Raw genomic sequence first — 16,061 nt, 5'->3', positions numbered from 1 at the left:
GAGATATCCATCACTTGTAGACTAGGAATCACCCAATGAGTCATCTGGCATGGAATGCTTCAGAGAATACTGTGTGGTGGACTCTTTTTACAGCATACAGAGCATGGGAAAGCTGCTAAAAGTCAACTCTAAACAGTCTGAGTTTCCATAGCTACTTAGATATCCAACAGGTCTGACAGCACAAATCCCATACAACCTGCTAGAGTTCATTATCAAAAATGAAGAAAATGCCCCTGGAAAAACATTATAAACAAAAATCTATTCTGTCTTAGACAAGATAACCTCCAAAGGGAGGTCTGTCACTATAAACGGGGTTAAGGGTGACTTGACTGGTCTAGTTCAACTACCCACATGGCAGGCAAGGATGGAAACTCAAAAAGCAATGAAGCACATCCTATCAGTGACTCAAGTCAATAAAAGCTCCTTTATTATCTGAGTTAATAAAACTGCCAACAGAACGTCAGTGAACTAGCATACGAGATCGATCTCACTCCTAGAATGCTAGAGATATTTCTTCAGCTGATTTTCTGAAGGTGGCAAATCAGTGTGACCATTCTTTCAAGCAGAATGTGAAGTCTCTTCCTCTTCTTCTAAAGATGATCTCACAGCACTTTTGCCCACCAGTCCAGCACAAGGTGTTCTGAATACATGGAAGCATAATAGATATCCTTCTGGGTGATGTGAAGGCCCTGAATGATTTCAACAAATTAAATCCTTACCTTATCAAGCCATGTTTTGCCCCAGCAACACTTGTGATAGAATGAGTGTACATACTGGTACCCAACAAAGAAGACAAGCATGCAGAAAAATTCAAATGGAAAATCTGAAGAAAAAAATGTTTTACTATCATATGTTCAGATTCACTACGTTCGAATGTTCAGATTTCCATACATGTTCGAAAATCAGAACACTGAACAAAGTAAATTCCGAACTAAGCATTTCAGTAAAGTCAAATGTCGAACATGTCGACTTTACTGAAATGCTCACATCTGCTCAGCATTAAAAAACACACTTTTTGCAGGGGGGCTGCACCCCCCTGCACCCCAACACCCCCCCTACTTATATATAACAAACTCCGAGATAGCACTACAGTGAAGGAAAGGGTACATTTTCTGATCCCCACTTTAATGCGATCTGCACCACAATGTCAAACCTTGTAATAGCAAACGTTCGCTAATACAAGGTTCGACATTGTGGTGCTTGCATTTTCGGATATGCAAATGAGGTTTTGCACATATGTCACTCGCTCAAAGTGCGATCAACTATGTGAATTCACTTTTTAAGTCTGTATCCAAGGCAAAAGTGGGAATGTTTTAAAAACTATCTTAAGAACCATACAAGAATGTTATTACTTCCAACAGAGCTCTGTGCAGAAATTAGATAGAAAAGGCCCTGCCTACCTAGACACACACACACATATCTATATCTATATATATATATATATATATATATATATATATATATATATATATATATATATATATACATATGTGTGTGTCAACAAAAAGCAGAAATGAGCTTATCTATACTCATCACAGTTAAAACAAGATATTCAAGGTGATGCCAACAGGGAGTACACACCATCCAAAGGTGAAGACAGGGATTTAGCAAAGGATAGATCACAGTTTTTTTAAATAAAAATATATCTGACTCACAAAAGTTATATGTCAAAGGCAGTTAAGATGCGTTTTTAATAAAACGTATACAAACACATAACCAGACCTGCTAATACTAAGAATCATTTAAAAACTAAAGCTAGCATTTAGTAATTTCAGAACATTCACATTCTCTTAATTGTATCAAATACATAACATATTTACATTACTTAGGTAAACTACGTTCCTCAGGAAAAGGAACAGCATTAAGTACCCAGTTCAAAGTGAACTAAATACTAAACCATCTGCAGTAGTCATATTAAACCAGTTAGACAATTATTGTGACTTAGTTCCTTCAAAATTCCACTTTAGTGATGAATGAAGTCACAATCTTTCACTGCTGCTGCTAGAGAAGTCTGTTTGCAGTGGAGTTATATTATGATCGTAGACTGAATGTTCAGGCTTTCCAGTGCTGGCAAATTTGAGCTGCTGTGCTGCATGAGTCAGCTGAAAGGCTGCATCTGGGTGAGCAGTATCTGGTAGAAGAGTGCATTCTCGGTCAAGCATGTCTGCTACACCTTTTAAAAGTTCCAAGAATCCAAATGCTAGGGCTGCTTTTCGTAAACGATTAAGTTCCTGCAAAATATCCAACAAATGATGTTATTAGTTTCAGCAGTTTTACACCACTATTCTATGGTATAAGCATTTCAGTCCATCTACACAAATACAAGGCAAAAAGCTGCAAGTTTAAACAAAGACTCATTAGGTACATAACTCCAAGGTAAACTGGAAAGCAAAGATACCATGGGGATACAGGAAAATTATTTCATTTTGTACATAATGTCATTTATACAACTTGTAGCTCTGCTTATTATGATCTAAAACAGAAGGATATAATGAAACTAACCTTACTGTTACACATAAATGTAAGCTGAAGTGCTAGAGAAGGAAGAGAAATACAAAATGTCAAGGAACTCTTTCTTATAGACAGACGAGTGGCAGCTGATAAATTTTGAAGCTTGGTGAATAGTGGAGACAACCTTAAACATTTTTACATTGTGTCATACTGACCTACTCGAACATATTGTTGCAATTTAAGTGATTTTTAAAGATCTAATAATTCTCCCTTTCTTTTGCTGTACTTCACTTTCATACATTATGATCCACGATAAGTAAAAAGAAAAGGAAAAGCCTTTTTATTCAAAGTAATGCAGTGTTGTCTTCCTGTAGGTATTTTTCGATCAGACAGCTAGCCAGAGTAGAATGCATGTATTCTCAAACTCAAAAAATAAAAACGTAAAGCATTCTTTCTTTCATCTTTAAATTGTCCAGTTAATTCAAGGTAATGAGCAATTTGATCTATCAGACAAAGACTCACCAGATACACATGACCTATCCCACGATAAAATGGAAACCAAAGATACCAGAGGGAAACAAGACTACAGACGCCACACCTTCAACGAAGGCATGCCCATTTACGCACGTCTTTCAAATGCCACTCGACTGTGGGGAGGACATGCAGACTCCACACAGAAGGCACTCCAGCCGAGAATCGAACAGGAGAACCTCTTGCTGTGAGGCAAAAACGCTACTGCTGCATCATTTTCAATATATTTTTAATTCCCTTAGCTGTGCTTTTATTTTTCACGTACTCTGATTTCACTCAACAATTTCAGTCTCCCTCCCCCTCTCTCTGTACAAGCCTGTATAATTGATCTAGATATATATTTATCTTGGTGGTGAATTAATTTTTCTCATTTACTTCTCTTAGGAGCTACTTTTCAGTAATCCTTCTGCAATGAGAACGTGCAGCTGTAGAATACAATGCAACATTGATGAACAGATTTTAGTTTTTGTAACAGGTAACAGGTTGCAATTAAAACATTTTCTAAGGCATAACACATCAGGGTTAACTTTAAATATGGGCAAGGAGGCAGAAAGGTTAACAGGAATGGATTAAAGTTCATACAGCAAAGGTGATGCTGCTTTTTCACTTGCACATTGAGCTTAGTGAACACATTTCTAAAGGAGTGGAAGTGCTGAACAACTTGAGCCAGATCAGCAGTTATGGCTATATTAAAAAAAGCAAAATACTAAATGAAGACTATCACAGACTGTAAACCACTGAAATAGATTTTAAGGTTCCCTGAAGCTGCCGAACCCTAAAACATTCACCCTCCCAAATCATCAAATACTTATTAAAATTTACTCTGAAGTCAACCTGCCTGCTGACATAATACATGTATTCAAATCCTCCACATACACTTCTTTTGGATGTTAGTAATGGGATGTTTAGGGTTTCCCTCCTGCAGTTTTACAAAGAATTTTGTGAATAATGAGACAAAAAATAAAGATATGAATAATAAAAACTATTTATAAATATAAATGCTCATGACTGTGTCTCCAGTCATAACCACCTTGTTTTAAGCTTTACAGGGGAATCTTGACATCCATGTCGTGAACATATAGCTAGCTAATTCTTTGTAATACATACAGTCTCAGTGACCAGCCCTGATATACTACTAGTTACAAAAAAAGTGCAGGAGTGTAAAGTATCTTACATTTTACAAGGAATATATATAGTGGCCTGAAGCTAAGAATCTTTCTGATGAGTAAAAGGCTTGAAAAGCTGACACTTCACCCTGGCACACTTCTTTTTACGCAACAGTAGAGTGATTTACAGATCTTAAATCAGTTTTAAGCTTTTTTGTAGTGTTCGATACAGGCCACTGTTAATACTTTAGTACAGAAGTTGTTGTGTCTTTCGGCTTTTTCCTGGTTAGGGGTCGCCACAGCGGAACTCCGGTCCGCTAATGATTGGCAGTTGATTTTTACGTACCGAGTTGCCAGCCCTGACGCACAACCTTCAACGAAGGAACACCCATTCACGCATGTCTCCACGCAGAAGACGCTTTAGCTGAGAATCGAACCAGACAGCGTCTTACTGTGAGGCGACAACGCTACCGCAGCACCACCACCACGGATGTTAATACTTTAGTATAGGAGTAAAGTTTAATAATGCTGAACACTGCTTAACAAAATTCTGTTAAGCACCTTCCTTATAACAAAAAGTGTTCAACAATTTAGTCTTTTTCCCCAAATTTGTGGCTCCACATACTATAAATACTACTAAAAAACCTTAATGGTTACCCCTCAACAGTTTATTTATTTATGATTTGTTGACCGGGAAAGTCCGACTAGGTTCCACAGAGCCTGTTTTCAGTGGAGGCCCGGGGAGAAATGCTTCAGATGCATGTCTTTGGAATGTTGTTACAGTCAAAGTATTACAAACAGTAGAACAGTTAAAGCTCAGCTATAATGTCAGTGCTATACTACTTTTCTAATTGTTAGGCAAAGTCTTGATGCTTCAACAGCCTTATCCAGTAGGTCTCACTGAAAGTACAGCTTATGGGTTTGGTAGTTCAATGTCCTTGAATCTAATGTTGATAAGAATACTTACTTCCTAGAACAATTCATTGATGTGGATTCCCTTCCCACAGGACAGACTGGTTGGGGCTCAAGACATAGCCCTAGTTTTCATTTTCACAGCAGTCACAGTATAAATAGGGCAGGGATTCACCAACCATCTTTAAATAGCAAAAGAATTCTGTCAGCCTTTCATGGGATGGGTGCTACTGTGCCAACAAGGATTTGGATCTGCACAATAATATTTTTGGAGGTACCTGTAATGTGGATGGCATTCACCCAGGGGGTGATAACCTAGGGATCTGCATATTATCTTTAGATGCCAATGAGAGGCAGATGTCCTTTAGTTGCTACCCTTCAGCTGCCATCCTCCCTTCTCTCTCTCTCTCTCATGGCCCAGAGCAGCACTCAACCTCAGAACCTCATTAGGGGAACCAGGAAGGCATTCCTTTCCACAAAGACATATGTAGAGATAAAATTAAAGGCCATATCCACAAATTCTCATGAAGACTAGCTACTCAGTTTTATTTTTTTTCTCTGGGTTACTCAGAACCAGAAAAAATATTATTATGCTTTATTTGTCCCTTTTGCAAGGAACTGTATGCCCATGACTCCTGCTCTCCTGTTTTTTTTCTGTTGTGCAACAGTCTCCTATCATTTCTGTTCCTACAGTAATCTATGACTATGCAGCCAACCCCCCACCCCAAGCTAGGTAACAAGTCAAATGAGGGCTTATGTCAGGAGCCTCTCTGCTTGTTTTTCCTTTGTGAATGGTAGCATGCAAAGTTGCCTGTGAGGGAACCGATGAAGCACTGGCAGAATGTAAGCTATATGACTAGAGGAGGAATAAAGGGGAGTGGAATAGGTGGACATGTACGGGCTTGTAGCTTCTAATGATACTAGCCTCACTGAAGGAGCAGAGGCAGAACCACAGACCAACCCTGTACAGAAGCATACTGCACTGACTTAGAAACACTTGACAAGAGGAAGCTAGTGTCTGGTAGGGCAGTGCCAAGAACCCTGAAGAAAGAACAAGGAACCCAGTGGTGTAGCCTGATACTGGGTTTTTGTCAGGGAAGTAGACATCAGGGGAATCCCTGCTGGCCACAGGCTAGAGTTTGGTGCTAAAGGGCCTGGTTCGAGCAACTCATGTGCTAGTGGAAAACATCTGGGAAAATTACTGACAAAACATTTGAGGTCCTGGGCCAGCCCAGGGAAGCCTACTGTAGATTTTTCTTGACTAATGAGAACAAAGGGGACAGAAGGAGAGGTGAAATAGACTTGGAAACCTAATGTTTGCTTCAGCCTGGAACATCAGTCTACCTTGTCTGGCCTACAAGGAAAGGCTATGAGGAAGCACTGACTACAGTGCTATCTGAGGGAGGGAGAGCTTCCAACTGGTCTCAGACTTTTCTGGGAGGAACAGGTTACATTGACACAGGGCTGTGATGTATAGCTGATTCTAAGCTCAATACTGAGCATACCTGACTGTCTGGCAATCAAGGCACCCTAACTTATTCTGAATAATCTTACTGTTCCCAAATATCCTCTTATATTTTCATTCTCTTGCCTTCTGTTTTACATTCTCAGTATTTTTCACTTCCGTAACCAGGCTCTGTAGGGATTCTCAATGTCTATTGAATATCTATTGATTGATTAGATATTGACTATCTAACCAAAAAGCACACAGGGAGACTTTCCTCCTATAGTGAGCAACCACAATGAAATTGGTTAAATCTTACAGCTATCTACTGGTTGATCTGGTTCCAGCCAGAAGCACGGACAACAAATGGCTGTCTAGAACTGGAATCTGTTTGCTGAAAAGCATTTCCCCAGTTTAGATGCAAGATGAAGAACTGCAACCAAATGGAAATAACCACTCCAAGAAGAAAACTCAGGGAAACAAATGGGCGTTTCCCAGAGCCTTGAAAAATACTAAAATGATAAAGGAATAACCCTAATAAATTCAAAGTTTTGGAGAACTGCTAGAACTAAAGCAATATTGTTGTGGTTGGACAGAAACATCTGGATGGTAATGTTAGGTCTCAACACAGAAGAGGGGACAGCTCTATCCCATGAAAGGGAACACATGTGCTGGAATGAAATGCTGTAAACTAGGGAAACGGGTACAAGGTTTTTACATCCTGTAGCCAGAACATCCTGAAGTAAGTTTCAAAAAAAGAATCCCAAGACAAGGAAGCTGTATCTCAGAAAAATGATCCAAAGGCAAATCGCCAACTCTAAAAAAAATAAAATGTTAAGAGATCCAAAGCTGAACCAGCTTTGTGTAATCAAATCCAAATGTAGGGAATGTGCCACTAAAGCTCTCTGAAAGCCTCAGAGACAATGTAAGAAAATTCATGCACAGATTTGAAGACAAATCACCAGCTTTGATGAATAACATTCAATATAGACATTGAAACAAATTAACAATCACTGTATATTAAAACTCCCGTGCAGAAACTGCTTCACTGTAGCCCTCTGAAATTTCCAAACATGAAATAAACCTCTGTAGAAGCCACAGTCAATATTTCACCTGTACTGATATGCCATTTCTTGGATACTGACTGGGCCTGCAACATTAGGTACCTTCTTGACATTAAGAAGGATATAAAAAAGTTAATAGAGTCCATGTTACGAATAAACTACTGACAGGATGTTGCATTAACAGACATTTCTAAGATGTTTGGTTTTAAATAAAAATACAGCTATCAGTTTTATTCAGTGTGACAAATACAAAACAACACTACAGCATAAACAATATGCATTTCTGCATAACGTGAGACTTTCAAACATTTCAAATATTGTAGAAGAAAAATTACATAAAATGAAAATGTTCATATTAAAAGCCAATGTGCAGCTCTTCTACTGCCTTAGGATCTAGGAGCACAAATTAAGGTTAAGGAAGTATATTAGTATCACTCTAAATATTTCAATGGAATATGATAAACCACTTTGGAGATGTGACTTTTATGGAAAGTGAGCAAAAAAGATCAATGGGGAAATTAACTTCCAGGGGCAGTGTTAATGAAGTTAAAGTGGCACTGGAGAGAAGTAATACTGTCTGGATTAAAGGCTCTCTGGATCAGAAAAAAACTAAAGCTCTGCAGATCATCACAATTACTACATACGCGTACTATACCTTCTCACCAAAAGTCTATTAAAGGTCATACTCCCTAGTACAGAGCTCTGACAGTTTACAGAATGCTCTATATATTGTATATTGTTTCTGTTCTGTTATGTGTGTGTGACTCATGTACGCAATGTTTTATTTTCAGAATGAGGACTACAGAATCTAACATGAGCTACTATTAATTTCTGGAATATCCAATTTGACATCATTTGCTAAAAAAAAATACTGATCAATAAAGTGGATCTGATCTTCTATATTATGGGTGGACAAGGTACACTCTCAACAAAAATAGATTTAGCTGAAAATTTCCTACAGTTATTCATTAAAACACTGACCACCTGGTATGAAAGATCTGGGAAAAGGTACTTCAACAAAAGAATGACTGGGGGGAAAAAACTTCAAAAATGAATAATTTTTAGCGCTTATTTTTTCCAACCACGAATGTTTTATAATTACAATGAACTCTTAGCTAAGGGAGAATCCTGATTTTATAAATGACAGCTGCCAGTACAAGTACTCACTCATACTAACCACAATACCATGTTGCCAAAAAGGTGTTCATACAGAGACAGAGTTTATGGGGCCACCAAAATTTTAAAATGAATGAAGTGGAAAAATAAAAACAAATTGGCTTCTTAGCCTGTGCAGCCTATTTACTTGTTCTAAACTGGGGCATCTAAATCCAGAAATATCAATGCCTTTGAAACCAATGACAGGCAAGTATACCACAGGTTCACTTATACAGAAATATGTATAAAATAGATGTGTGTTACTGATTTTATTTAAGGAGCAGTTTAGGATGCGAGTCAACTGTCCCTCGACATTCTGCAACAAGCGGGGTCATAAAGGAAAAAGCAAGGTAATAATACAGCAGAAGAAGTGAGGAAGAGAACGCAAGCAGATCAGAAGTGCATGGCTCTTTGCATACAGTACAGTGACCCGTACGCAACTTCTATATACTGTTGGCAACTTCGTTATTCTCCTGCTACAGAGAAGGCTGCTACATTCAGTTTTTAAAGTCTCATTTTTAACAACCTATTCTGTCTCTCTCTCCTTTACTAAGGGAGGCAAATAAGCAATGATGTGTGAAGCACATGGAGCACTGTCCAGTCTGCTTCTGAACGTCCAACTTCTGCTGGGACCATCCTACTTCTTGCCTCTGCAAGACATCAAAGCAGTTTCAAAGACTGGACTTTGCCTTTTTAAGGGATAAAAGGCAGCTTGTAAGAAGCTAAATTCATCTAAACATGTGACAGTTTTAAGTTATTTTCAAAACTCGGGACATTAACACTGCAGAAGAAAATATCTCTGCACTGCAATAAGTGTTCTAAATTTAGCAAATACAATCATATTTATGTCAGTACAGTCTGAGCAATTTACATCGTACACAATGACTGTAAAAAGTATAACTCACTTTATAGAATGTTGGTGTTTTTTCTGGAAGTTTTCTTGCATTTCGTAGAATCTTTTGCACATCGGTCTGCATTTAAAAACATTTTACATTAATTTATGCATAACTGATACACTAACACTGAAACATTTCCACACAAACTACATGCAAACACAAAACAACTCACAAAGTATTTTCAATACTTTCTTAAAAAGCTGGATAACTTAATTCATAAACTGCAACCTTAAATACAGTTTTAGTCAATACAATATTCTTAAAGGAAAAACAGCTGTTTTTCTTGCAGACAGAAGCCAAGGACAATTAATTTTTCCTCTTTGCCAACACAAATTTTTCATAGGAGAATTTCTGTACCATCGTTTTTGGCAATGACTCATATGCTATCTTATACATAGGAAAGATATAATACATAACAGTCACCTCATCCTTCAAGGACAATTCTATATTAGTAAGCAATTCAGAATGGCGAGTAAAATAGCTTGTTTTACACATAAATGTAAGAACAGTACTGTATGTGACATGTAACTTCATTTGTGCTTGATCAAAACCAGCTTTATAATCATACAATAAACTACATAGCAATAAATATCCTGTTAATAACATCCTAACTTGATCAGCCAACACTGCATACACCATTGTCTTTATCAGACAGTTCCAACTGTAGTAAGAGCAACAGATCTAAATTAATTTATAATCATATTTAAATATGCTACCAATACACGTGACCCTATATGAATTACAGGAGGAGGCAATTCTGGGCGCACTGTGATTGCTGAGAAGAGCACTATTAAACGTCAAAGACTGAAACAATACTAATTTCATGAACTCTAATATCGTACCCTGACTTAGGAATGGGGTCCATTCCAGTCTCATTATTAGAAATCCAAAGCACTTGAGGAAAAACCACCTTCTGTAGCTCATCAGTCTCATCATCAATCTGTGCAGAAAAGGTCAGTACTCACCTAAATGTACCTCCATGTAAGTCACCATTTCTACTCCCTGTACCTGGATACCAAGAGATCCTAAAATTTGTACTAAAGGGAAGCATCCAGGAAGGAGACTGCTTTTCTTTATTTTAATATACTGTACTACCTCAGTTTTGAAGTATATTGCAATCTTTCTGCAACACTGAGAAGATAACTTATTTAGCCCCATTTTGACTAACAAATTCCAAGCCATCAGCATATACTAGTTTCAGAAGTACAAAAAAAAAAAAAAAAAAAATATATATATATATATATATATATATATATATATATATATATGGGTTCCATACACTAGATCGAATTTTCACTAATTCGAAATAGTGCATGGAATGCTCATTAAAGCGAAAGTGCACTTAATCAAATGTGCACTTGCGCGAAGTTCAGTACAACAAACGGGTGTTGTACTGAACTTCCGTGCCGTACTCATGGTCCTTACGGTTAGGGCACGGGTCAAAGTAAGGGGATAGCCCTACGGGATATCCCCTTACCATGACTCATGCACTAACCCTAAGGTCCATGACAACTGCAGCGCAGTGAAGGACATAGCAATGTCCTCCACTATGGTGTGATAGTCATGAACCTTAGGGTTAGGACATGGGTTAGGGTAAGGGGATAGCTTTACTAACTATCCCCTTACCCATGCCCTAACCCTAAGGTCCGAGACTATCGCACCATACTGGAGGACATAGCTTGTTTTTTATGTCCTCCGCTGTGCTGCGGTGTTTTCGGTGAAGTGCACTTATGCAAAAGTTCACTTTCGTTAAATTGAACTTTCGCAGAAGTGAGGCTTCATATTACAAGTTCGAAGTAGTGAACTTTTGTTCTTGTAATAGGAATCCATACACACACGCACACACACACACACATATATATATATATATTTTTTTTTTTTGATTTTCAAGTTGTTCATAATAAGTATAAAGAACAAATGCCCTAAAAACGAAAACATGTAGAACCCCCACTAAAATAAGGGACTTGTGAAGAGAAAGTTAAATTCGTATTTTTCTTCACACCAGGCAGCATATAATCTTTAAGATATCAGCATTTATACCTATACTACATAAACTTTCATATTATCAGAATGGTCTACTGTGTCAAAAGCACGACAGATTAATAAAAAAGTCATTCAATTTTCAGAGTTATCAGGCCTTATATACAACACTATGTAAGATTAAACAAAGCAGCCTTTAGGATGATACTGACTATGAAACCTATGCTGGGTATTTCCTTCCAGATACTTACTACCCAATGTTCTCTTATTTGTTTACACAACAATTTTTAAAGATTTATGATAACGGTGACAGTAATTTAACTGGATAAATACCTTACTATCTTAATATTTTCTATAAACAAGGACTAGTGGCGCCACTTTCAGGAAACCTCATCAGTAGGGTTGCCACCTTTTCAAATGGCCAAAGTGGGACATTTTTGGTACAAACATCAGATTTTACAGGCCAACACATACTCACAGTCAGTACAAAGGTTAGAACTTCACTTTTTTGCCTAAATAAAAGCTTATTCTTGTAGCATTTTAGTTGCTTGTTCTGTTTCTTATAACATTTATGTATTTTAGATACAGAGTAACTGTTTTATGCAACTATTACATAAAATATGGGAAGTTATTTTGTCCTAAAATCTCAAGACATTTGCCATTTTTACAATTTTTTGTCAGGTCACAACTGCTAAAGAGGGACTGTCCCTCGCAAAGTGGGACAGGTGGTAACCCTACTCATCAGCTAACATGCCTTCTATTAGGGGTTAAGTTTGCTTCACTGTATTTCTGCTATTCAAAAAATGCTCTGCATGTAGCTATGAGATAAATAGCCTACCACATTAAATAAACAAAGATCAAAGCATAGCTAGGAGGGTCTTAAAGTAAAAGTAAATGCGTTTAATTTTTTGAACTTCTGTGGTCACCACCTTGTATGGAGAAAATTAATTTTATGCAGTAATCGAAGTTGGGGAAGTATCAATTAATTTACATTAACCTTCAGCTGCTAAATCTTATTTTTCTGATACCATGATGGCATATTTCACGACATGTTATAAAGAATAGAAGGTACACTCCAAGTGAGTAAAGTCCATTTTTCAAAACAAATTAAATGTCAAAGGTAGTATATTTATCCACAGCACATTTTAAATATTAAAAACATCAACTGTTATTGATTTGACTCAAAAAGGACATGCAAGGACATAATATACAGAGTCATGTCTATGGGCTGGATTAAGTGACCCCACACACTCTCCAACACTGACCCCAACAAAGAGAATCCTCTGTTCTATGACAAAGGAGGACTTCAACCATTTTATGATGATCTTTTCAATATCTGCACCACATATGGACCCCATTAAAGGGCTACTAGAAGGAAAGTTTCTAAAGAGAGAGATCAGAAATTAACCAAGTAACAGACCACTATGAGATATTTTGGGTGGCACAGTGGTGCAGTGGTTAACATTGTCACCTCACAGCAAGAGGTTCTCTGGTTCGATTCTCGGCTGGGGTGCCTTCTGTGTGGAGTTTGCATGTTCTCCCTGTGTTCGCGTGGGTTTCCTCCCACATTCCAAAGACATGCATCTGGAGCATTTCTCCCCGGGCCTCCGCTGAAAACAGGCTCTGTGGAACCTAGTCAGACTTTCCCGGTCAACAAATGATAAATAAAATAAATAAAAAATAAAAATAAATTTTACAGTACATTGGCTATTATGACCAGAAGCAAGGTAAACTCTTTGGATGCAGACGACAGTCCAAGCAGCAACAGCAGCACCTTGTATTGAAGGTGCTGCTAGCCTGGAGTGAACCAAATGAATCTGCTCTGATGCTCCCAAACAGTGGTATCCAGTATGATCTAGTATGTCCAGCAACACTATCCAGGCCCCTGCACAGTTAAGGGCATGAACTAGGGAAAGTCACAAATTAAAACTTAATATATCTTACTAAAATCACTGGAATTTAAGCTTGGACTGAATCCTTGACACCATTTTGAATATGGAAGGAGAAAGAACAAAACCTGCTCCTTCTCTTCTATGGAAGAAGGTGCTATGGCCCAGATACAAAAAGCAGAGTCTGGGTTTGTTACAGCAGCTCTACAAGGATAGACTGGGTCTCTTAAAGAGAACTCTTGATGGAGTAGAGTCTATGAGTTCCAAGATGTTGCTTTCTGAAATAATGTCAGGAACCCAGTGGTTCCTAGTGATGTTTCTCCAAACTGGGGCAAATTCAGAGAACTGAGTTCCCATGTGAAAGTCTAAAAGGTAGTTGTGGGGGTCCCTTGTGAAGTCTGCCTCATGGCACAAGTAGAAGCATGACCAGGAATGGGAAAGACAGCCTGACTCTGTCTTTCTCTATCTGCAAGAAGATGGCTTAGTTCTCTGGGTGCTGGGCTAGATTTAAAGACAAGGAAGATGCTGGAGGGGAGAAATAGCATCATAAAAACCATTCACAATGCTAAAAGCCAATTTCCTCCTTTACAAGTTTTCTACTATATCTGAACAAACTTGCCCATTGAGGATCTCCCCAAGAAGGGAGGGGTGTCCAATAAAGTCAGACTATGCAACAGATTATTCCCCTATTTAAAGGGCAAACTAAAGGCAATTCCGTTCCATAGATCTCAACCAAACTAAGAACACTTATTAAAACGGGAATCAAAACTGTAAAAGAATCCTCAAAGCAATACTAAGTGAAACCACTATCTTTAACTAAAGCATGACACGAGAGTAAACATCACTACTGCAAATCTCAATAGTTCAGACTTCTTCACACCACTAATCTTGAAGCACACACAAACATTTTTTTACAGCATTTAGCATCTAACCTCCGAGACCTGTTGTGTCATAGTAATTAAACAATAGTTCCCATACCAGAGTTTTCTCAACCAATCATAGTTCCCTGTCGGCATGCAATAAAAACATCTCACACACAGTTGAAAAAAAATGTACTATGATTTATGCATCTTTCCAGCGACAAAGAGCATAATTTCTTAACTGTACAAAAAAGCCAAATGGAATGCTAGCATTAATTGCCTATTAAATTCATTTTCTGCCCCTTCCCCAGTAAACAAATTAATGCTTCAAGAACCAACACCCTTCTTGAGAAACATTGACAGCCTCCAACTAAAAAAGGCCGCAATTCACTAAAGGTTTGTGAAAGGTCATTTACGAAGCTATCACATGCATGCTGGAATACTGACACAGAAAAGTACTACAATTCAACAATTCACACGATTTAAACTTTCAAGAAAAAAATGAAACTTATCTCAGAGATGAATACAAATTTACCTGCTTTTGCAATTCAAGCTAGTCTACAAAGTAAATGTTACGGCCAAATTTTAATTATCCATGTCAGCAAAATGACATAGCGTATAAACACCTAGAAACATAACTCCATGGGCTTCCACAAGTGCATAAATTCTGAGCATGTGTGAGCCTGACTGCCATTTTGTAGTAAGCTATTGAGATGTTAAGCATGGATGTCTGGGTATTCTGTCAGTTAATCAGTTCATTTATATTCTGTACTGCTGCTATCCATCCTGATGTGTTTCTGTGTAATAAAGCATATAAAACAAACTACCCCACCTGTTCGTCTTCAACTGCAAACCAAGACGAGCGACATGGTGTCAGAATGGGATCCAGAATCAAGACCCAGACGCATTCAGTTAATGGTGAGGAATATAGAGGAATGGATCATCTCTACTGCATGTATAACTTGCAAAAACAGGTCAGAAATGAATTTCAGGTACCAAAACTTGCTTAAATGATTTCTTATTCAAAGTATATAAAAGGAAGCACTCAGAACACTCAAAACGAATTTCTAGTTAACGAAATGTCCAAAACTGTAACATATTGATAAAAATATTGGAAAAACTTATGAAAACATTTGAAACAATGTCCAAATCACACAAAATTAATAAAATAAATTTTTCACTATGTGCTGCTTTTTTGCATTAATTAAAGTTATTCAAGACATCTGAAGTATACAAAGTGTTCACAAGTTTGTGCAGTATCACAGTACAGTTATTTTGCAAATTATAGCCATTTCAAAGCCTATTTTGCAAAGTAGAGCATTGCAAGGAGTTTACTGTACATCTGAATGTTATTACAAGTACTAGATGTGTGTGCATGTTTGTACACAATTACAAGGGCCATATTTTCAGTGTACTTAGGCATACTTGTTGTTATGGCAGACGGATTTCAAAAACCAGGTCCACTTGTCTTGATAATAATATTGCAGAGAACTGGAGAGTGTTTGAGCAAGAGTATGATATTTTCATACATGCTGCATTTTCTGCTAAAGATGACCAGACAAAGGCATTTATTCTTTAATTTAGCTGTCATAAGTCAGAAGTCATAAAAGAGCATTAATTTGTGTATGCACCTGCTGTGCTTGCAGAAGGGGGGGCCTGTCATATACTGGTACCGGCTGAGTCAAGGGAAGACCTAGAGTGCTTAAAATGTAAATTCAGAGAAATGTGTAACCCTCAAATTAATATTACAATGGAAAGGCGCTTATTTTACAC

The 16,061-nt window shown here is 37.7% G+C and overlaps 1 protein-coding gene across 2 annotated transcripts in view; it reads right to left on the bottom strand.

Annotated features, from left to right (window-relative positions):
* Nucleotides 1–1,660: 1,660 nt before the first annotated feature.
* Nucleotides 1,661–16,061, bottom strand: part of INTS14 (integrator complex subunit 14) — a 359,639-nt gene continuing 345,238 nt past the window's right edge. For both annotated transcript variants that reach the window (XM_044077983.1, XM_044077984.1), the window contains 2 exons: nt 9,569–9,634; nt 1,661–2,231 (listed from right to left, as the gene is read on the bottom strand). In XM_044077983.1, the coding sequence (XP_043933918.1) occupies nt 1,980–2,231; nt 9,569–9,634 (318 nt within the window). In that variant the 3' untranslated portion in view covers nt 1,661–1,979. The remainder of the gene's footprint in view (nt 2,232–9,568; nt 9,635–16,061) is intronic.

Source organism: Protopterus annectens, chromosome 7.part0 (genome assembly GCF_019279795.1).
Source record: "Protopterus annectens isolate FY-2018-M chromosome 7.part0, PAN1.0, whole genome shotgun sequence".
In the NCBI taxonomy this organism is placed as follows: Eukaryota; Metazoa; Chordata; order Ceratodontiformes; family Protopteridae; genus Protopterus; species Protopterus annectens.
Note: the sequence above shows the minus strand (reverse complement) of the source record. Positions and strands in the feature narration are given on the sequence as shown.